Below are 23,920 nucleotides of genomic sequence, written 5' to 3'. Positions count from 1 at the left end.
GAGGGAGGAAGGGAGAAAATTTGGAACTCAAAGTTTTAAAAACACATGTTTTAAAAAAATGTTTTCACATGCAACTGGGAAATAAGAAATACAGGAAATGGGGTACAGAAGTCTATCCTGCTCTACAGGAAAATAGAAGGGGAAGGGGATAAGAGAAGGGAGGGGGGAGAGATAGAAAAGAAGGCAGACCAGAGGAAGGGGTATTCAGAATGCATGCCATCTTGGGGTGGGGGGAGGGGTGAGAAATTTGGAACTCAAAAACTTGTGGAAGTGAATATTGAAAACTAAAAATAAATAATTCATATTAAGAAATATAAAAAAAGAAATATTGCTAAACATAATTCACATGCACTAATAAAAAAGAATGCTCTTCTCTACAATGTACTTTTTATCAGTACAACTCATTATAAATTACATTCCTTTGTTTATTTTCAATGCAGAAACTATTGAAAAGGAAGGTCTCAACTAGTTATCTCAAAAGAGTAAAAGATAAACATTTTTGGGTTGAAGTAATGGGATTGGAGTCAGGGAAGAGGTTTTTAATAGTGCCATTCAATGAAATGAGTGTAATTGCAATGAAAAGGGGTAACAATGTCTGTGACCAACCAAATGATTCTATAATTTTACATTTAATTTTTTAAAAAATTAGTTATGTGGAAATGATGCTGCTTTAATAGTCCAGAGTTCAGAAACTGCTCCATATTTTGCTTACATTACTGATTTGTGCCTTCTAACAGTCATAGACACATTTGCACTGTCTTATCTTTCCATCCTTGTTTTAAAATTTCTATAATTCTACCAAACTATAGCTGGGTTTAAGTGATAGAAAATCACCGAGTCACTTAAGTCTATCTGAATTGCTCTCAAGTTTTAAATTAGGTCTTTTTTTAGTTTAGGAGTAACATGTAATTATTCAAGAGAAATTTCCCTAACAATGAGGGAAAACTCAATACATAAGGTTGGAAAAGTAGGTTGGAATAGATTGTGGAAAGTTTTGAATGCCAGAATAAGGATTTGTATTTTATTTGAGGCAGTGGGGACCCACACAATATTTTTGAACAGGGAAGTGATGGAATTGGCAGGTTTCGATACTCTCAAATGTACATAAAACCAAAGGCTTACAATCTCTAGAAATGAATTCCTCATAAATGCCATTAGAAAGGATACAGAAAAAAGTAGAAACAGTTCAGAGAAATGCAAACAGTTGGGGGAGGGGGTCTCAAAATCTTGTTACATGAGGATAGGTTGAAAGAACTAGGGATGTTTAGACTGAAGAAAAGAAGACTTATGTCTTTAAATTTTTAAAACTGTCTAGTGGAAGAGAGATTAGGTTTGTTCTACTTGGCCACAGAGGGCAGAATTAGGAATAATGGATAAGAAAAAGTCCCTAACATTTAGAACTACCTAAAAGTGGAATGGGCCAGCTAAGTAGCACCATGGATAGAGCTCTAGGCCTGGAGTCAGAAAGACCTGAGTTCAAATCTGGCCTCAGACACTTACCAGCTGTGTGACCCTGGATAAGTCTCTTAACTCTGTTTGCCTTAGTTTCCTCATCTGTAGAATGAGCTGGAGAAGAAATTGGTAAACCACTCCAGTATCTTTGCCAAGAAAACCCCAAAGGGGGACATGAAGAGCTGGATATGACTGAAACAACTGAAGAAGTTGAACAACAAATCCCAGTTAATTTGTATGCCACCATACGTGTTTACCAAAGGTACTCACCTGTGCCATGGAGGATATTCTGCACAAAGTCCAAATGAAAGAGAGATTCCCTGTAGATGATGAGTTTATCCAAATGTTTCTGTTTGTGAATGATATTGTACCAGTCATATTGGCCTCCTCATTAAGATACATAGCAATCTACACAATGAAAACCAAGTAGATGAAGAATACACACACACACACACACACACGTATGTATGTATGTATTTATGTATATCTTGTACTGAGATACAATTGGATGGGCAGCCTGTAGAGTTAATCCAGCAGCATATTTATGTATGGTCAAGATTTAAACAGAAAGATCTTGGGCTATATTACATTTAGAAAATTATAGAGTACGTTTAATGATCTTTAGCTGCTCCTTGACATAAAAGTTCATTTAAAAAATCAATCTGGGGGAATATTTATTATTTAGATCTATTTTTTATAGTTTAAAAAGAGTATTGCTAACAAGTTTAAATTGGCCTTAAAATCCCCAGGAGCCCAAGGGTTCATATCATTTCTCATAAAGTCTCAAGTGTTCTCCAGACAGGGGATGGACTCTTCATGACCCCTTTTTGGGGTTTTCTTGGCAAAGACACTGGTTTGCAATTTCATTCTTAGCTCACTTTACAGATGAGGAACTGAGGCAAAAGGGTTAAGTAATGTGCCCAGGGTCACATAGCTAGTAAATGTCTGAGGTTGGAATTGAATCCATGAAGAGGAGTCTTCCTGATTCCAAGCTCTATACACTGCATCACTAGTTTAGAGATATGAAACTTGGAAAATGGTGCTGTTGACCTTTGGATAGTTTATGGAGATGCATGTGGCAGTAACTGGCTTCATGGAGCAAAAGATTCTAGACTCCTTTGTGAGTTTCACCTCTACTCTTCTCTTCAATTCCCCAGTCTCTCTTTCCCTTCCCATCTTCCAGGAAGATTTATCTCAGGGAGGATCTGTTCTTGAATGCCTAGGTAGTTTTGGTCATCATCAGGACAAAATTTTTTTTTCCAAGTGGTTTTCTAGGATCATAGGAAACTATGCTGTTAACTATTAGTGTTTGGGCCATCATAAAAAGCTCATCTTTTAAACACTAATATTCTACCTTTGATATATAGCTGTGGATCATGGAACACCATCACCCAGAGAAATCCGAATTACAGGTGGTCCAAAAGACAGTGGAATAACAAATGGGGGATATAAATAGTCTGTAGGATATTATCAATGATAACTTGTATGACAGAACTGGCAAAAAATATATCATCAGGGACACTGATGATGAGGAAGGAAGAAGGAAATTAGTGTTTGCTAAGCACCTACTATGTGCCAGGCACTGTAGCATAATGCTCTACATTATCTCATTTGATCCTCACAACAACCCTGGGAAGTAAGTGCTATTGTTATCGCCATTTTCAGTTGAGAAAACTGAGGCAGCCAGAAATTAAATGTGACACAGTTGTCTGAGGCTGCATTTAAACTCAGACATTTCTGACTCTAGGCCCAGTGCTCTGGCCACTGCACCACCTAGCTGTCTAGTCAAGTAACAACAACTATGGGTCATGGATAAACAGCTCAGTGACTTCACAGGTATTCACAAATACTGAAAAAGCAAAATGAGGCCTCCAGCATTGTTGAGTAGATCTTCTGGGGAGGACTCTCTTCATTACATTATTCAACCCCTATGTTGGGTAGGTCAAATGGTTCCTTTCTCTCATTGAACCTCTTATCATGGGTCACTACAGTAACCAGAGGATAGGCTTAGGAAAGTTTGTCTGCAATTCTACTGCAGAGAACTTGACATGCATTTTACTGGTACAGTAAATACAAACTGAACATGGTTCCCACCCAGAGGGCAAAGGTTGCATATAATAATAACTGACATTTACATAGCACTTTAATGTCTACTGTTGTTCAATCATGTCCAACTCTTCATAACCCCATTTGGGGTTTTCTTGGCAAAGAAACTGGAGTGGTTTACCATTTCCTTCTCCAGCTCATTTTACAGATGAGGAAACTGAGGCAAACAGGATTAAGTGACTTACCCAGAGTTACACACACAGAGCTAGTAAGTATCTGAAGCCATATTTGAACTCAGGGAGATGAGTCTTCCTGATGTCAGACCAGGAGCAGGAGCTGCTCACTTTAAATACTACAAAGTGAGACTCAGAGAGGTTGAGAGCCTTGCCTGGGGTCACACAGCTATTAGGCATCTGAAGCAGGATGTTTGAGATTCCTGACTCCAAGTTAAGCCCTCTATCTACTCTTTAGTACTAAAAGCAAAAATTTACACAGTGTTTTCACATACATTATCTCATTTGATCTTTATTATAACCCTTTTTGTAAAGAAGGGCAGCTATTATCTTCATTTTATAGATTAAAAAAAAAAGTTTGGAAAAAGAGCCAGCCACACAAAGAATAAATGGCAGGACCACTGACAAAAGGAATGTCTCCACAAAGATGAGATCACGGGTACCATCAAGAAAGTTGAACATATGCTTTGTTTTTTCTACTTTTACCTTCAACCCCATCTTAACAAATCTATGGACACATTTATCCCCACCATGATTAGTTATGTTACCAAATACTTTCCATGGCTCTCTATCGCCTTTGAATACAATATAAACTCTTCAGGCTTGCATTCAAGGCCTTCCACAATCTTGCACCAATTGCCTTTGTACTGCCTTTTCTTGTCCCTGTGTAGTGGAATGGACTCGATGTTTCTACATGCTGACATTTTCTTTTTTCAAGACTCAGCTCAGGTACCTACCCAGGAATGCCTTCCATTCTCTCTTCCCTTTCCCCTAGATTTCTCTCAGAAACTCTGATGTCCCTTAGGTATTTAATCATTTTCTAACTTGTCTCATACTTAGATGCATAACGCTTATATCTCATACTCACTCTCCCAGATCCTGAGCTTTTGGGGGCAGAGAGATTCTGTCTCTCTTTTACCTTTGTATTTCCATCCAAGAGCACAGTGCTTTGCATAGGATGGATACTTCATAAATGCTTGCTGCATAGAATTGTACAGGCTTTATGGATTTCAAAGTGCTTTGTTAACCACCTTATATAGTCAGCCTTACAAGTTTTATCCTTTGTTTGTTTTTGTTTTTTATTGGTGAGGAAAAAGTAGCTAAGAGTTTAAATGGTTGCTTTCCTTTGTGCTCAAAGAGGACCAAAACTGCACAGTCTCTGAAGGTCTGACTTACTTTATTTTTTCACTGACCCTTTGGAAAGATTGGAGTAAGTTGGAAACACAGTCCAAGGAGCTATGACTATGATTGGCAGACTAGAAGCTCTGAAAGTCGCTATGGGCAACCACACCAGGGATCAGACCTAACACTGTGTGTTAGGGTACCTGCAAAAATAATGGAAGAGAAGGGGTGCAAGGAGGTATTGGTGTCTACTGGGGACGAGACCATGATCTAAACATAAGTGGTACACATTCTGGATGACAGACAAACCAAAGAGCATCATTAGAAGCAGCTACCAAAGGGACTGAGCAAGCAAAGGCCCAAAATAAGGACAGATTTACTATGTGCACAGATAACCAACTTACCACCAAAGGTATGAATGAATGGATTGGAAACTGGAAAGAAAATGGCTGGAAAACAAGTAAAAATAAAGATGTTGTCCACAGAGATCATTTCACTAAGCCGGATAATATGACTTGGGACATGGATGATGAATGGAAGTATGTACCTGCTCAGTCAAAAGTTGAAGGCAGTGCTGAAACTCAAAGATTAGCCAGAGAAGCAACTAGAAGGAAGTGAGAAGACAACTCAATACTTGGAGATGGTGTTAAAGTGTCTGCAATATAATCTCCAAATTATTTTCTCTTTACCCTTCTCCTACCCACCCCCTCCTTGTGTTGGAGTTATCTTCCATGGCTCTCTTTGGTAATTTTTTTCTTCATACCCTTTCTCAATCTTTCTATGTGTTATTTTTCTTCAATACTATAAACAAAAAAAATACTATATACTATACTATAAACATAAACAACTGTAGAAATTGTTCACATGTACTAACAATAAGAGAAAGGCAGATATCTTCATCTCTGTCATATCCAACAGCACTCTTGCTCCAGACCACCTAGAAACCAATCCAGACTGCTCAGATGACTGGGGATAATGGGAGTCACCAACTTTTTCTTCCGGTAAAATGGACTGGGAAACAAATCTTGCCATCTGTGCTTTCTAAGGACTTACTGGCTTTACCATTTGGCCTGCTTGTATGTCTTACAGTATCCCAATATAATCTGACCTTCTGACAATCTAAAGGTGCCTGTCTGGGCCATGTAATCTGCCCCTCTGGTGCATCCTTACAACTTTTAGGACTTAGAACTTTTAAAAGTCTTTTCATTTACCCAGTAACTGAGCTCTCTAATATGTTGTCTTCCCCTCTCCACCCACCCAAGTGTGAACTTGACCAAGGACTGTCTTTCTGGCGGTTGTCATCCATCCCTAGTACTGAGCATAGTACTTGGAACTTAGCAAGAATTGGAATTCATTACATGTTTGTTCATTAATTCATAATATCTGGTTTATGGCTCCCCTGACTCTTCTGATAAGTGCCATTTTAACTTTATGAAACAAACACCCCTTTTTCCATTTAAGAAAAATCTTAAGTATTTGACAAAGGTAGGAACAACAACAAGGAGGGATTTGGGCAGAGGCCCAAAATGGGCATTCAGTGATATTCTCATCAATAATGATGTTGAATATTTCACATTTAAAATTTGTTTTTGGCAAAATATGCTTTTTTACTTTTACATTCTAGATTTTGGTTGCTCTTAGAAGTTTGTAGAAGTTTCTTATAGATTCTGGATGTCAAAGTCAAACAATTAAATTGTTCCTGTTTTTAAAAAAAAGAAGAGGACCAAAATGACATCATTATGTTACAGTCAAGGTACAGTGTGTCCGACTGTGGTTGATCAGACCAAAAAACTCGGAATGCTTTACCATAGTTCAGGTACAAATAGTCTACGTGAACATTTGCGTGGGACGAATTTAAATGACTTCCTAAAGGAATAGCTAAAGAGTTGGGGAGTTGAGAATTTCGACTCAGGTTTCCTAATTCTAGAAGCAGCTAGATGGCTCAGTGGGCAGAGGATTGGGCCTGGAGTTAAGCACAAACCCGAGTTCAAATGTGACCTCAGATACTTGTTACCCATGTGATTCTGGGCAAGTCGCTTAGCCTCTATTTGCTTTAATCTACTGGAAAAGGAAATGGAAAACCACTCCAGTACCTTTGCCAAGAAAACCCCACGGATAGTATGGTCCACAGGGTCATAAAGAGTTGGACACGACTGAAGAACAACAAATTCCGAAGTTACATTTTTAACACTACCACAAGCTAACACCTCTACTGGCATATTTTTCACAGCAGTATTTTTCATAAAATTTTGCTTTTGATATAATTTTTCTTGCTTTTTTAAAAATTAAATCTTATTTTTTCAGTCAATGAAAATCTGCCTTCTCTTCTTCCTCTCTCCCCTTCACTCTCTTCTCTCCTCAGGAAAATAAACCAAAGCTCTGCCCAAATAGACAGTGGAGCACAACAAATATTTGCATTGGTCACGTCCAAAAGCTACAGTCCGTCTCAATTTGCTCTCTCTTCACCTCTGTCAAGGGGTGGGCAGCATGTTTCATCACGAGTTCTCTGGAAGCATGGTTACCTACTCCTCCTATTGATACCATCCCTTCTGACTTCTGAAGAACTTTGCAGTCACACCTATTTCTCCTTTTTATAAACTGTTCATAGGGTATGTGTGAAGAACTAAGGCAAACAGGGTTAAGTGACAGGGTCATGCAGCTTGGAGGTGTCTGAGGCCAGATTTCAACTCACGAAGATGAGCCTTCCTGGCTCCCAGTCCAGTGCTCTACTCCACTGTGCCACCTAGCTGCCCATACTACAATACAGCTGCCTTCAATTTAATCTTTACCCTTTCTATCTGTCTTCAGATATGGACTAGTTTCTTTATCTGGGGGACAGGGCAATAAACCCTTAAAAACATTCATTTGATTCTGCTGTCCCCTCCATCTACTATCCTTGAAATTCTTTCCTTCCTTAGTCTCTATAACAGGAACCTAGCCGTCATCCTCTGTGACTATCCTCCAGGTGACAGTGATTTGCCTTCTGGACACTGTGGTCTTGATGTCAAAAGACTTGAATTTGAGTCAGTTATTTACAAGCTTGGAAACCATGTTACTCAACCTCTCTAAGTCTGTCTCCTCATCTTCTAAAGGCAGATAATATAATAGGAGAGAAACATAACTTCAACCTCTTAAAATGCAGATATTTGTAATTACTATTTTGATAAATCAACAATTGGCTAATAAAGAGTTGGGCCTTCTCCTCCCCAAGTTACCCCTTTGAACACATCACTTAATATTTTTTCTAGGTGATTTGCTTTCTAATCTTTCTCTATCTACTGGTTAATTTCCTGCTACCTACAAACAAGGCCATCCCCTCTATCCTTAAAAAATCCTCAAGAAACCCTAAGGTTCCCTTAAGCTGTCGTCACATATCTTTTCTTGATTTCACAGCTAACCCCCTAGAAAAAGCTGTTAGTATTTGTTGCTTCTACTTCCTCTCCTCTTACTCATTTCTCAACCCTTTGTAATTTGGCTTCTGAACTCAACATTCAATGAAACTGCTCTATCCAAACCCTTAATTGCCAAATTTGATGATCCTCATCTCTTGTAGATACTACAACTTCTCTAGGTTTTCCTGATATTGGTTTCTTTCTCCTCCTACTTGACTTACTGTTTGGTTTTAGTCTCTGTCACTGGTTCACCATCCACATACCATCCCGATAGTGGCTGTACTCTCAAGACTGCCCCATTGACAAATTCAATATATCCAAAATCAAATTCATTATTTTCTTTCCCAGACTCACCCCTCTTCCTAACTTTTTCTATTTTTTTTTTGGCTAGGTAATGGGGTTAAGTGACTTGCCCAAGGTCACACAGCTAGTAAGTGTTATGTGTCTGAGGCCAAATTTGAACTCAGGTCCTCCTGACTCCAGGGCCGGTGCTCTATCCACTGTGCCACCTAGATGCCCCTAACTTTTTTATTTCTGTCCAGGACACCAACATCCTTCCAGTCTCCCAAATTTGAAATCTTGGTATTATCCTTGACTCCTCATCCTTCATCACTTCAACATAATCAAGCAGTTGTCAGATCTTGTTATTTCTACATCCATGACATACTGTGTTGGAGGAATTAGAATACTTCCTTCTCTCATTTCCACTTTTATGCTCTCCCTCTACCACTATCGATAAGTAAACTCTCTTCCTTTGAGTTTCATTCAATCCATATTTATTACTCAATCAAGATTCTGGTGGCTTTGTTTACTGACTCCCGGACACTATTTTCTTCCTTAATGAGTTCAGCTGCCTGGTCAACAGCCTTTCTGTGAGAAAAGAGCCATTTATTAAATATTTACTATGTGCCAGGGGCTGTGCTAAACACTGGAAATGCAAATACAAGCAGAAAGACAGTTCCTGACCTCCAGGAGTTTACATGCCACTGGGGGAAAACAATGCATAAAAGGAAGCTGAAAAGCTAGGAGAGGATTAAAATCTGGCCTCAGACACTTATTAGCTGTGTGACCCTGGGCAAGTCACTTAACCTTGTTTGCCTCAGTTTCCTCATTTGTAAAATGAACTGGAGAAGGAAATGGTAAACCGCTCTAGTATCTTTGCCAAGAAAACCCCCCAAATGGGGTCACAAAGAGTTGGATGTGACTAAACAACAAGAAGTTACTGTGTATATTGTGTTGTTAACTTTTTTTCTTTGGCTTTACTTATTTCACTCTGCATCAGTTCACATAGATCTTTCCATGGTTCTCCATGATCATCACAGACATAATTTCCTATAGCACAGTGATATTCTATAACATTCATGTGGTACAATTTGTTTATCCATTCCCCAATTGATGGGTATCTACTTTGTTTCCAATTCTTTGCTATCATAAAAAGTGATGATATAAATATTTTGGTGCACATGGAGACCTTTTCATCAGTGACTTCCTTGAAGTATAAGCCCAGTAATAGAATTGTTGGTTCAAAGGGTATGGATATTTAATAACTTGATTTACATAATTCCAAATTGTTTTACAAAATGGTTATACCAATTCACAGCTTCACCAACAATGTATTAGTGGGCTTATCATTCCAAAAGCCAATGGCATTGACTATTGCCATCTTTTTGGTCATCTTTGCCAATTTAGAGGGTATGAGGTGAAACCTCAAGGTTGTTTTGATTTGCACTCCCCTTACCATTAGTGATTTAGAGCATTCTCTCATGAGGTCAGAAACAGTTTATACTTCTCCTTTTGATAACTGTTTGTTCATATTCTTTGACTACTTATAAACTGTTTAAATAAACCCCAAATGGGGTCACAAAGAGGCCACAACTGAAACAACTGACTAAGAAACATTTCTCTTCTAATTTTTTTAATAGCATATTAAAGTTGTATTTCAATTTAGAATATGTTATGGAATCTATTGTAAAGTATTAGTCTTCACTCTAAGCCTTATTTCTGCCAGTTTGCTTTCTAGTTTTCCCAGCAGTTTTTATCAAGTAGGTTTTTTTCCTACGCGATTTATGTTTTCCACTCTATGAAACACTGGGTTATCGAGTTTTACAGTTTCTGATTCTCACTTGTCTAGACTTTTCCATTGATCTCTCTATTTTTTTAACCACAACCAGATTTTTTTTGATAACTTATTGCTTTATAATATAAATTACTGGCTAGAAGTGCTATTTGCCCTTTATCCTTATTTCTTTCCTTAAAATTCTAGATCTTTTGTTCTTCCCAAGTGAATTTTGTTATTATTTCATCAAGTTCTATGAAATATCCCTTTGTTAATTTGATTAGCATAGCATTAAAGGTGTAAATTAACTTTGGTAGTATTGTCATTTCATTATATTGGCACTGGCTAGTCATGAGAACTGAATTTTCTAGTTATTTGATCTATTCTTTCTTTAATGTGCACATTATAATTGAATCTATATGTCTGTTGTATATTTTGGTAGGTTGATCTCCAGATATCATACACATTTTGTAGTTATTTAGATCGAGACTTCCCCTCCTATTTTTGCTTCTATGGTTTTGTATTATTAAATAGCAAAACTGCTGATTTTTTTGGGGGGGGGTTGTTTTGTAGCTTGCAACTTTGCTGAAGCTGTTGTCTTGATTACCATCTATGCTGATCCCCAAGGATTTTCCAAGTATAGTGTCATAGTGTCAGCAAATGGAAATAAATTTATCTCCTCTTTACCCGTTTCGTTATTTTATCAAATCATATAAAATATCTCCTTCATAATTTGATTGGTATGGCATTAAAAGTATAAATTAACTTTGATAGTATTATTATTTTCTTGTATTGGCACTGGCCACACATATGTGCATATACATATATGTATATACATATGTATACACACACATATATTTTTTATACATACACATATATACACCTCATTCTCTTTTTAACTTTCCGTCTGACTTCTGACATCATCATTCAACTGAAACTCCTTTCTCCAAAGTTGCCAATGAGTTTTTTTGGAGGTAATTGGGGTTGTGACTTGCCCAGGGTCACACAGCTGGTAAGTGTCTGAGGCCAGATTTGGGCTCAGGTCCTCCCAACTCCAGGGCCAGTGCTCTATCCACTGTGCCACCTAGTTGCCCTTCAATATCTTTTAATTGACAAATCTTATGGTCTTTTCTCAGTCCTCATTCTTCTTGACCTTTCTTCAGCCTTTCACACTGTCAATTATCCATTTCTCCTTAATAGTCTCTTCTCTCTAGGTTTTCATGATGCTGTTCTATGCTGGTTCTCTTTCTATCTCTGTGACTGTTCTTTAGTCTCCTTTGCTGTTTCTTCATCCAGGTTCCCCAAGATTCTGTCCTGGGCCCCTCTTCTTTCTTCCCTCTATGCTATTTTCACTTGGAGATCTCATCAGCTCCCGTGGATTTATTTATAATCTCAATGCAGATTTACTTGTCCAGCCCTAACCTATTCTGACCTCCAGTCTTGAATCTCCAACTGCCTATTACAGATCTCAAACTGGATGTCTATAGATATCTTAAGCTCAACATGTACAAAATAGAACTGATGACCTTCCTTCCCTCTCCCCCCAAACCTCTCCTCTTCCTAACTTGACTATTACTGTAGCATAGAGGATACAACTTCTCACCTGATCAACTTAAGTGTTGTCCTTGACCTCACCTTTGTCCCCCAAACCAAACCAGTTGTCAGGTCCCACCATTTCTAACTTCATAACATCTTTCCTTTGTACCTTCCACCCCTTTCCCTTATCCACCACATTCATTACCTCACATCTGGATTGTTTGCAGTAGCAACAAGCCACGTACTGCTTGTTGGTAGGTCTGATTCAAGCCTCTCCCAACTCCAAGCTATTCTCTACTCAGTTGTCAATGTGATCATAAAGCGCGTCTTACCCTAAAACACTGTTTTGCTTATAAAGCCCTCCATAACCTGGCTCCTTCTTAGAGTTCCTATCTTCTTATACCTTACACACTTTCAAATACTCTGGGATCCCCTGACATTATCCTCCTTGTTCCTTTTATTAGACATCCCATCTCCTGACTCTGAGTGCCAGTCCCCTATGCCTGGAATTCTTTCATCTCTGCTTAGTTTCCCTGGTTTCCTCCATACCTCAGTTAAAGTACCATCTTCTACAAGAAACTTTTCCCAATCCTCTTAATGCTAATGACTTTCCTCTGTTGATTATCTCCAATTTATCATATATAGATGTGTGTATATACATGTACACATACATACATATATATGTATATACACATATATGTATATATGTTGCAGTTTCATGGTGGGCTGTGGTGGCCTATCTCAAAGAATTCAGAATCAGATCCCCTCTAATCCAAGTATAGGCATTTATTGAAGATTGATGCCCCTCAGAAGCAGGCTAGGTTCCAAGAGCAACCAGCAACTTCAGAGAAAGCAAGAAGGATTTTTATGGGGTAAAGATGAAGTTACACAATAGAAATTATGAATACTAGAAAGGCAGGAGGGATTTGTTAAGGGATTAGGTAATGGCAAGGGGTCCTTCCTATGGTTCAGTGGTCAAACATCCTGGTTGTGCTGCCCTCCAGATTGGCTAGCTATTCTGGTCCTGTCTGGTCAACATGGATAGTTAGGTATTGTGGTCCTGTCTTGGGCTAACATGGGTGATGTGATTGTGGTTGAATGCAAGGACACACCTGTTCAAATATGTGAATTGGATCTGGGGGCAGTGGCTGTATTGAGTCTGGGGGCAGGTGGTGTAGTTAAAGCCAGATTATGTGGTTACATCAGGATATGCCGGCTGTTCAGTGGGGCCCATAAGGAAGTTAGAATATTGGGGCTGGGGGCAGCCTGAGGGCTGTACAATCAGCATATTTACTAAGACTACATAGGAATACAGTATCAAGGTGGTGCAGTGGATAGAGTGCCAGGCCTAGAGTTAGGAAGACAGATAAGACCACTTAACTCAAATTCAAGTTGATTCAATCAGAGCAGATTGCTCACTACACCCAAGTCAGCAGACTAATCCTATCACCTGAGGACACCTCCCATCTCCCAATAGGGAAATTGACTCTTTACCCAACTCATTAAAATACCTATGGATCAGGATTAGGTTAGTAGTGTCTGACTCTTAGTGACTCCGTTTGGGGTTTTCTTGGCAAAGATACTGGAGTGGCTTGCCATTTCCTTCTTACCTCATTTTTACAGATGAGGAAACTGAGGCAAACAGGGTTAAGTGACTTGCCTAGGGTCACACAGCTAGTAAGTGTCTGATTTGAACTCAGAGAGATGAGTCTTCCTGACTCCAGGCCAGACACTCTATCCACTGTGGCACCTAGCTACCATAGTGTCATTAAGAGGGGCCATCGGCCTATTTTATTGGTTACTGTTAGCCTAACTAATAAACTGATGTTAGGACCATTGTCTCTTAGTTTAATTTTCAAACAGAACATTACTAAGGCATAACATTATCTCCACATGCTTAAGAGATCCCCCTGTGCCCTCTTATCTTCTCCTTCTATACTACTTCACTTGATAATTTCAAACTCCTATGGATTTAATTATCATTTTTATGCTAATGATTTTCAAATCTACCTATCCTGCCCCAAACTGTGCTGGCCTCTAATCTCACATCTCCCACTGCCTTTTGGATATCTCAAACTGGATACCTAGCAGAAACCTTAAACTCAGTGTGTTCAAAACTGAACTCATTATTCCCCCCACAACCCTTCCCCACCTCCTACTTTCCGTATTACTAGAAGGGAACACCATCCTCACAGTCCTCCTGGTTTGCATCTTAAGTGCCATCCAGGATTTCCCACTACCTGCTTTTTCTCCCCCACCCCACATTCAATCTGTTACCGAGACCTGTCAATTTCACCTTTGCTACATTTCTAGTCCCTTCTCTTCTCTGACATTCTAGTGCAGGCCTCCATCAACCTTACACCTGGATTACTGCAATAGCCGGCTGGTAGGTCTGCCTGTCTCAAGTCTCTCCCCATTCCAGGCTATCCTCCATTTAGCCAACAAAATTATTTTCCTAAAGTGCAATGCAGGTCTAACCATGTCACACACAAATACTCTTTTCCCACTCTCCCCCCAACCAATGCACACACTCAATCAACTCCAGTGATTCCCTAGTGCTTCTAGGTTCAAATATAAAATCCTTTTTGACATTCAAAACCCTTCAAAATCTACCTCATTCTCTTTTGGCTTCCTTGCTATTCCATGAACAAAATACACTATCACCTGGCTCCCTGCATTTTCTCTGGCTGTCCCCCAATGCCTGGAGTCCTCTTCCTCATTTCTGCCTCTTGAGCTTACCATAAGAACTAACTAAAATCTCATGTTTATGTCTTTCCTCAACCCATAGTACTGTCCACTGTCTTACTTACTTCTTACTTATCCGGTATCTAACTTATTTGTACTTATCTGTTTGCTTGTCTTTACCACTAGATTGTGAGCTCCTTGAGAACAGAGCTATCTTTTACCTCTTTTTATCCTAGCACTTGGCAGGAAGGTGACATTTGACTAGTTGACACGCACCTACTATGTGCCAGGCACTGTAATAAGTGCTTTGTAATTATCATCTCATTTAACCCTTTCAACAACCCTGGGAGGTAGGTGCTGTTATTACCCTCATTTTAGGGATATGGAAACTGAGGTAAACAGAAGCTGAGTGACTTGCCCAGGGTTACACAGCTATCAAGTGACTGAGGCTGAATTTGAACTCAGGTCTTCCAGACTCCAATTCTATTCACTATACTACCTAGCAGCCCATAATGAGAATATATGAACTCTCCAAAGGAAACAGTTGACTTTTATTTAAAGCTTTAAACTTCATAAGCATTTTACATATACACAAAATTAACAATGTACATTACATGTTTATAACTGTAATTAAGGCTTTTGGGGCACTCTATCTTCTCATTTGATGAGAGATAAGTAGTACTCACATATGCCGATAGGTATACTACCCTATCTTATAAGGAAAAATCATATATACATGCATATTTATCTCAGAAGCTCTGGCTTCCTTAATTTTTAAATTTTCAGTTCTGAATTCTTCCTTCCCTCCTCCATGAAAACCAGAAAACAAAATCTATTACAATTAGTCATTTAAAACAAATTCTAGGTATTAAGCATGCTCCCCTGCCCCAACACTCCCCCCTCCCACCCCGGAAAACAAAACAACAGAAAACCAAAACATGCTTCCATTTTTATCAGTTCTTGAATGTGGACGTGAAGAACTCATTTCATCATGTGGTCATTTTTTTGGGTTGTGGTCATTGCTGATTAATTAATTTTCAAATTCGTCATTCTACTGTTCTTCAAAACTACTCTAAAAGCTACTTCCTATAAGAACTTTTTACTGAGTGCCCCAGCTGTTCAAAGGATTCCCCATGTTGGTTTATCAATTTTTGTATTTTTTCTATCTTTCCAAATGGTAGGTAAGGTCCTTGAGGGCAGAGACCTTTTCATTTGTCTTTTTATCTCCCAGGGATCAGCAAGTACTTAACAGAGGTTTACCGATTTATACCTAGATGTCAAATCCTGCCTCAGACTTTATACAAATTATTTAAGGCTGAGCAATGTCTTATTGCACTTAGACATTCCTTTGAATGGAAAGAGTAAACTCCTAATTCTGTCTCTAATATACACCAGGTGTGTGACCACAGATGGGCAAGTCATCTGTCACCAGCCTTGTTGTCTCACTTGTAAAATGTAGTACCGACAATATCTACTTCACAGGGTTTATGATGTACCTAATAAGAACATTTGCAATGTACTGCATTAGTTATTGAGAAAAACATAACCTAGGTCAGAATATAACATTTTCAGTTGAATAAATGCATAATGGAAACAAAATGGTGAAATCCTTTCCATTGTTGTGGAACTTGCAAACACAAATCAGAACATCCAAATATCAACAAGAGATTAAAAGTGCAGAATCATAGATTTAGAGCCAAAAGGTACCTCAGAGGTCAGTCCAATTAATTCCATCTTCCCAGTTTACAGATGAAACAACTAAGGCCCAGAAGCAATTTGCCCAGGGATAGAGAGGCATGAGCTGGGTTCAAATTCAAATTTATAAATCTGCAAAATTGCAAAGCCAGTACTAAATTTCCTATTAAACTTTTGAATACTCCTGGACAAAATCATAAAGAAACCATGGAGACCAAGGTCACTAATACATCAGCAATGGAACTGCCCTGCTAGCTACTTGCCCTATAAAACATTCCTTTACTCAGTGGTAAAATATTCAGCTTCCTTCAAAAGGTAAGGATAAGTTTTTCATTTACATTACCAACACCTAATCCCTCAGAACATTGATAAGCAATGTATAATTAAAGTGCCCCTTCCCCTAAAATGCAAGAAACCCATTCTAGTATTTAAAATTCCATTGTGACATACTGTTTCAATTTAATAAAACAAAAATTCTGTAAACTTTCCAAATACATTCTTAATACAGAAGCCATTTATCTAAAACAAGGTTGATACCCTATCCTGTAAATGGAATACAAACACTGCATTATCCACGCACATGGTATATGTATAATGAGACTGAGGAATTAGAGATGGACAACCAACATACCCCAAGTGGCATATTGTACGAGATGAAAAAAGAAGGAAATAGATAGCAGAGCTGGAATAAACCCAGATGCCCTGATTCCAAATGTAGCACTTTCCATTGTGCCTTGTCCCCGTTCCAGTTTAAGCTTTGTTAGCACAAGCCAAGCTAATTTAGAGCTGTGAAAACACCTCTGGCTCTTTCTTGCCAGATATCAAGTTGCTTTGCTAAACAGCACAAAAAGGAGTCTAGTTACTACGTCAGGCTAATATTTATACAGTATTTCAAAGTTTGTAACGCATTTATATACATCATCTCATTTAAACTTCACAACAATCCCGTGAAGTAGCTACTAGATGGGAGTGCCAAGTGCCCATGGGTTACACAGCAAAAGAGTGTGGGGGTGGGATGTGGCCTTCGGCCTTGGATTTCATTCCTCTTTATGTCCTAACACTAACTTCTCACATCTTAGGTCACAAACAAAAACCAAAATGATCTAAGATGAAATCGTATTACTAAGTCTAGCTCTTGGTTATTAAGCATCCACAAGCTAGAACCCACCAAATCATACAAAAACCCAATAATCTGACTAAAGTGATTAATGGATCAAATGAAACTGACCACAATTACTTTTTTCATTCAGGACATTTATTTTAACAAACAGTTGAATCCTCAAGATGAACTAGATGCTGCAACAGCTGCTCTCTTGGGTTTAGGTGTTGTTCCTTCACGGAATCCATTCCTATGGCATTTGAAGAAAATAAATTTAAAAATTGTTTTAGTTTTTTAGGTTATTTTAAAAAAGTATATTCTAAAAAATATTTCACTTAGCTTATCTCAGGTAAATGCTGAAATCACTATTAATTCATATGTTCAGACATTTTTAAAAGTGCATCACGGATAAGCTGCAAACAATTCCAGTTGCTAGCCTACTCATTTTTTAAAAAGGAAAGAGTAATGTTTCAGGAACACACTATATTGAACAGTAGAATTTATTTTTAAAAATCCAATGACTATAAAATACTTTAATGCTAGATTTAATGTGCACCAATACTGTATTTTCCCCTAAACAAAAGCTCAGCAGTAAGGTTAGCTGGCTCATGTTTATATAGGTAGGAAATGTAATGGCTGTTTATAAACTCCACATCTACTCAAGCCTAAGATCCTAAAAATTTTGAGAGGATAATTAATTTGTCATAAGGATTTCCATTTCTGAATTGCACTGTCAAGAATTTCTTTTTTAGACAAATGAACTATGCCTGGGATGTTAGCATCAAATATCTTTTTATTTTTTTTAATTTTTTTGCTTTTTTGGTGAGGCAATTGGGGTTAAGGGACTTGCCCAGGGTCACACAGCCAGTAAGTGTCAAGTGTTTGGCCTGAGGCCACATTTGAACTCAGGTCCTCCTGACTTCAGGGCCAGGGCTCTATCCACTGCACCACCCAGCTGCCCACCAGAGTAAAGACTTTTGAAAACGTAACCCTGACATTAACACACTGCATTAATAGATTATGGTTATAACTTCCGGAATCTCACTTTGATTCTAGGCATAAAAACAATGAACCAAAGCCTAGTTATAACCCTAAATATTTCTTTTCTTTTTTTGCCCTTAAAAGTTGTAAGCAGAATGGAAAAAAAATAACAAAAACAAACTGCATCTCCCCAAAGCACTGCCTTTGTGGATTATTTGTAACTATTTGTGGATTATTTGTAACTATTTCGTATCCCTCTATTGCTTTGTATTGAATCATTTGTCTAGAATTCAGAGCCCACACCCATTTTGATAAGTAAACTTGCATCTTGGGTGGCCCAGAGTGCAAAACTTAAAAGACTCATGTTGGGAGTTCCCCATAGGCAAACTCTTCCTCACAGAAAGCTCTGGCAAATGGTATGCTTTTCACTGGATACCCATATTTCATGCAGCAGGGTGAAAAAAAGCAAAGCCCATTTTTAGTAACCCACAAATTATCCAAAAATTGTAAGTCACTGTTGGAGATAATACCCTTAAGATGATTCTACTTAAACACAAGAGGAACTATTAGTGATTTTGTTCTGTCTTAAAGCTCAATAAGAAAACATAAAATTGTACCGGAATCGGCGATAGACAATTTTTAGGTGCCTCATTCGACCAGTACCAGTGGTGTTTCGTCGCTTAGCCTTTGCACTCCAATTATCTAGGACACAAAGTAAAAATAATTCAAGCCTTCGAATCTCCAAATAGTCTATTTCCCTAATATTATTTTCTACGACCCCTTCTACCTGTTATCAAATTTTCATCAATACTTCTTAAAGATGGTAAAGCATAAAATAATCACTCTTTATTTCAACAAAAAAAGAGAAATAAATATCAACAAAACATCAGATTTGTAGACCCTCTTGACCATTTCTATTTGCATTACGTTTTTGGCTAATTAAGTCAGGGCATGCAGATTCTGTTTTGTTCACTTAATTAGGACTGTTTCCCCAACTGCCCAAACAACTCTTAAACAAAAAAAAAATCAGCTCACACGCAAAGTTCCAGGGATACAAAGGGAGAAAACCAATTGCTGTTGTCAGAGGGATGGGGGTGGGAAATGATCATGTAGATAATATATACAAAATAATCATAAGGATTAGGAGGAAAAAAACTGTAAAGAAATCAATGTTTCCGTTAAAAGGTGGCATTTGAGTTGAGCCTTGAAGAAAGCCAACACTTATTCTAATGGTAATATCTCAAAGTTATTTTAACCTGCAGCTCTGGTTAGTGTTTTATTTTTCCAAGTGATTATCAACAGTTCTTCAGTAACCAGCAGTGACTTAATGAGTACTAAATTTGCACCAGTTCAAGAATTTCCTCTTTTGCTGTACAAATTAAGTAAAATTATTTTTGTCCATCTTTTGTACTAATCACTCCTTTCTAGTGTTTCGAAATAAAAAACTTTATACCTGAAAGCTTTTCTTCCAATTAAAGATATCCAGGTCAATAATTTCTCTTATTTTTAGAAGTCTAGATTTAAGTCTCAGAGGTAGGTCACCTATTATCTCTACCCATTCCACAGATGAGGATATTGAGGTTCAACGCAGTTAAACAATTTTGTCCAACATCACATAACAGAGCAGCGATTTGAATCCTCCTCCTCTGTCTTAAAGTGTTCAACATTCTATTATACTCTGATTTTCCATGTCAAAGGGTTATATTTTCCTAAGAATTGACTCTCTCGAAACAGTAGTCTCTACTCATTTGCCTTAGCAACTTTAAACTCCACTTAGCCTCATTCCGTCCTTATTCAATCTGTACACATGGAACAGGAACTATTTTTAACGGGCCAAGCCTGTGCAACTACCAAGCACTACTCTCAAAAAAAAAAAGTGAACAACGCCCCTTTCCTTCAGGAATGCCCACTACAATGAGAACTTACACTTTCTCTTGCGTTTAGCAGGATATCCACATTTGCCACATGTTGACTTCTGAAGATGGTATGCCTTAGAACCACAACGACGGCACAAAGTGTGCGTCTTATTCCGGCGCTTACCAAACGAAGACGTCCCCTTCGTCTAGAAAACAAATATTCGAAACTGTGATGCAGCACAATTCATCGCAAGAAAAAATGGAAGCAAACGCTATGCGCTGTGATGTTAGAATGACACACAAATTCCGAAGGATCTGCGCCTGGCGAACTACTCAATTTTCAAATCTTACTGAAGCAATTCCACCTTGAACATGCAAGGCCTCCTCTGCTCCAATGGTGGGAACTTGGGAGGGTTATTTCGCGGCAGAATGGGAGGGCTGAGAAATAGAGAAACGCTAGTCTCTCTTTAGGACACCCTCACACCATCAGAGTCCTTCGCTCTCCCAAACTTGTCCCCGTTCCCCACTACATCAGGTCAGGCCGAGCACTTGTTCCACGCCGCGGGCCTCGGTATGACCGAACAGCCCGACCAGTCCTTAGCAGTTCCCGGCCTAGGCCGCGTCCCGACCTCAAGGGACAGCGTGGGGCTCCCGCCCGGGTGGGCCGTGAAGCTTCGCCGGAACCAGGGCTCAGCCCAAGGAAAAACCGCCCCTGGAACTCCTAGGAGCCCAGACTTTTGATTTCAGGCTCTCCTTCCCGGCTTTCCGCCGGATCCCCCTTCTCGATGCCCGCAGACGCCACTGCAGCCACTGCTGGACGCCGCAGCCACTCGGGGAGGGAGGATGGACACAGATACCACGTCAACCCGAAGGCAAAACTCACCATCTTCCTCCTGCCGTCGGGACCAAAAAGAACGGAAGAGAAAGAACACTTCCGCTATATCAAGTTCGTAGGGCTTCCGCCAAGACAGCACTTCCGCCGGCCACGGTGCACCTTGGAAAAGGTTCCGTCGGCGGAGAAAGGAGAGGGACAAGGGGAGGGGGAGGGTAAGGAGAGGAGCTGGCCTGGGCTCAGCGCCGATTGGTCCGCATTCTTGTCTCTCAGGAGGGAAGCGGCGCCGCCCCGCGTTTCTTCCGGTTCCCGGATGTAGGGCCAGTTGTGTCTCTGCGACCTGTCTGGCTTCTGTGTCTCGTAACTGTCGCCAGATCACTATACTCAGTGGGCGCTGACGCGAGCCCGGCTCGTCCGTGTGCAGCCTCCCGGGAGCGAAGACAGCGCGGACGCCCCCGGGATAAAACGCCGGTTTCTCGGTTTTTAAGACTCTGCCCAGGCCGGCGCCAGGCGCGCGGTGACGTGAGTTGGACGGGGGGAGGAGCCGCCGTGGCTTTGAGCTGTCTACCTCTCTCTGCTCCTCAGCTTCCCGTTTTGCAAAATGAGGGCTTTGAACTAGATTAGGAAAGAGGAAAGCGAGAACAAGCATTTGTCGAGCTCCGGCTGTGTGCTAGGCAGTGTGCTAAGCGCCTTACAAAGCGCTTTAGCATTCGATCTGGGGTTCTTTACCTTTTTTTTGAATCATGGATCCCTTTGGTGTTCTGGTGAAGTTTATATATATATATATATATATATTTTTTGGAAACTGGGGTTAAGTGACTTGCCCAGGGTCACACAGCTAGTAAGTGTCAAGTGTTTGGTCTGAGGTCGGATTTGAACTCAGGTCCTCCTAACTTCAGGGCCAGGGCTCTATCCACTGCACCACCCAGCTGCCCCTAGATCCTTTCTCAGAATAAAGTTTTTTAATGCATTAAATAAAATTCATTGGATTACGAAGGAAACCAATTATGCTGAAATAAAGTTGTAAAGATATTCGAAAAGTAAACATTCACAAATCCCGGATGAAAAAGAACCCCTGGACTGGATGGCCTCTGAGGACCCTTCCAACTCTATATCTGTGATATCAGCAGAAATTCTTAACCTGAGGACTTCGAACTTGTCTTGTTTAGTATCGCAATAACTATTTAAGTGTAAATGGTTTCCACTGTAATATTATGGATTTTATTTTATGCATTTAAAAACTTGTGAGAAGGGATCCATAAGCTTCACTAAACTGCCAAAGGAGTGCATAAAAAAAAAGTTAAGGAAAAAAGAGCCCAAGAACTCCAGCAAGATATTTCTTGATTACACATTACACACTCATAGGCTTCAGCCAAACGGGCTGTTATAACCTACAGATCCCTTTAAGGACATTTTATTTCCTACCTTCTGCCTTTAAACTGGAGGATCTGGAGGATTGTCATATCTGGAATGTACTTCCTTTTTATTTGACCTTGTAGAGTCTCTAGCTTCCTTCAAAACTCAATTCAAGCACTCATTCCTACTTGAAATTTGTACTAATTACTTCAGTTTCTATCGACGCAAGAAAAAGCCCCTGGAGCCACTCCACAGATTACTTTGTATCTAATTGTTTTGTATTTTGTATTTAATTTTTATTGTGCAACAAGGATTTTAAAAAATATGTGGAATATAAGCTCTTGGAAGGCTAGAACTCTGCCTTTTTTTGTCTTTGTAATTCCTTGCCTAATAAAGTGCCTGAAGCGTTTTAAGGTCCGTGTTGAATTAAATAAACTATTTGACTCGAGTCGATGAACCCTAAGCTAGGAATCCCTCCTAGGGAGTATCTGAGTATCTAGGTACTAAATATCTAGGCTAGATACTTAGAAGAGGGGCAGCAGGGCCTCAACAAAGAGCATCCCAGAGTATAGACAAGATTGAGTGCTAATAGTATAAAACTAAAGGCCATTGTAACCATCAGATTAGGCTGGTGTGTTGTTACAAGAGCAGTTGCTTTTTAATGAGTTGTGGCTTATTTAAAAAAAAAGATTTAATAATGGAAACCGTAAGAAGAAGCAAAGAAACTCAAATGTGGAATGGGGTTCCATCTGAAGTTTTGTCATATATATGTCCTTTTTGTCCTACATATATATATATGTATATATATATATACATATATATATATACACATATATATGTGTATATATATATATACATACATATATGTGTATATATATATATACATACATATATATGTGTATATATATATACATACATATATATGTGTATATATACATACATATATATGTGTATATATATACATACATATATGTGTATATATATATATATATACATACATATATATATATGTAATTCGTTATTATACATTAAGTAACCTCCACAAGAGGCAGCCTGATATGAACAGACCTCTGGGCTGGGCTTGGAATTGGGAAAATCTGGCTTCAAATCTCTTCTGACACTATTCACTTTAGCTTTGTGTGTCTCACCTCACTCCCTAGAATTTATTGAGTCATAGTCTTCACTTTTAGGTGGAGGAAGTGATTGTGGAAGGAATTCCCTAATAATGCCTTCAAAAACCTCCCTCCCACACTCAGTCCAAATAAAAGCATAAGATACGATAAAATTATAGTTACTCAAAGCCTAATAGAATGGTGGATGATGGGGCTGCATAAATGGGCTCCTATTACCTTTGTTGCTTCACCTCATCACTGCTCTCTGTCCTTCTGATTGGAGGATGGAGCTATAAATTACAAAACCTCCGTTTAAGGAGGAGGCTCAACTCCAAACATCTAATTTCTCTCCTGGTTGTACTACTTTTGGGACTTTTTTTGACTTTTCCACCATGCCCTGTGCTGGGTGATGGAAATAAAAAGAAAGAACTGAAACAGCCTCTGTTTTCAAGGGTGTTACAGTCTAT

At 39.1% G+C, this 23,920-nt stretch overlaps 1 protein-coding gene, 1 non-coding gene and 1 pseudogene across 2 annotated transcripts; 1 reads left to right on the top strand and 2 right to left on the bottom strand.

The window, feature by feature from the left end:
* The first annotated feature begins 2,521 nt into the window (after window positions 1-2,521).
* LOC144456538 (ribonuclease H1 pseudogene) lies at window positions 2,522-5,471 on the top strand (annotated as a pseudogene).
* Window positions 5,472-17,450: 11,979 nt separating this feature from the next.
* Window positions 17,451-21,146, bottom strand: RPL37 (ribosomal protein L37). The gene is made up of 4 exons (XM_020996283.2): window positions 21,037-21,146; window positions 20,224-20,359; window positions 18,915-18,999; window positions 17,451-17,566 (listed from the first exon to the last, which is right to left on the bottom strand). Exons 1-4 carry the CDS (start codon window positions 21,037-21,039, stop codon window positions 17,497-17,499), a joined length of 294 nt encoding a protein of 97 aa, XP_020851942.1. The 5' UTR covers window positions 21,040-21,146; the 3' UTR covers window positions 17,451-17,496.
* On the bottom strand, window positions 17,654-17,731 carry LOC144457335 (small nucleolar RNA SNORD72). The gene has a single exon (XR_013486648.1). It is a non-coding gene; the product is annotated as a small nucleolar RNA SNORD72 (small nucleolar RNA).
* Window positions 21,147-23,920: the final 2,774 nt, after the last annotated feature.

This window comes from Phascolarctos cinereus, unplaced genomic scaffold (assembly GCF_003287225.1).
Source record: "Phascolarctos cinereus isolate Bilbo 61053 unplaced genomic scaffold, phaCin_HiC Scaffold_4;HRSCAF=312, whole genome shotgun sequence".
Classification (NCBI taxonomy): Eukaryota; Metazoa; Chordata; class Mammalia; order Diprotodontia; family Phascolarctidae; genus Phascolarctos; species Phascolarctos cinereus.
The sequence above is the reverse complement of the archived record's forward strand: the minus strand, read 5'-3'. Positions and strand labels throughout refer to the sequence as shown.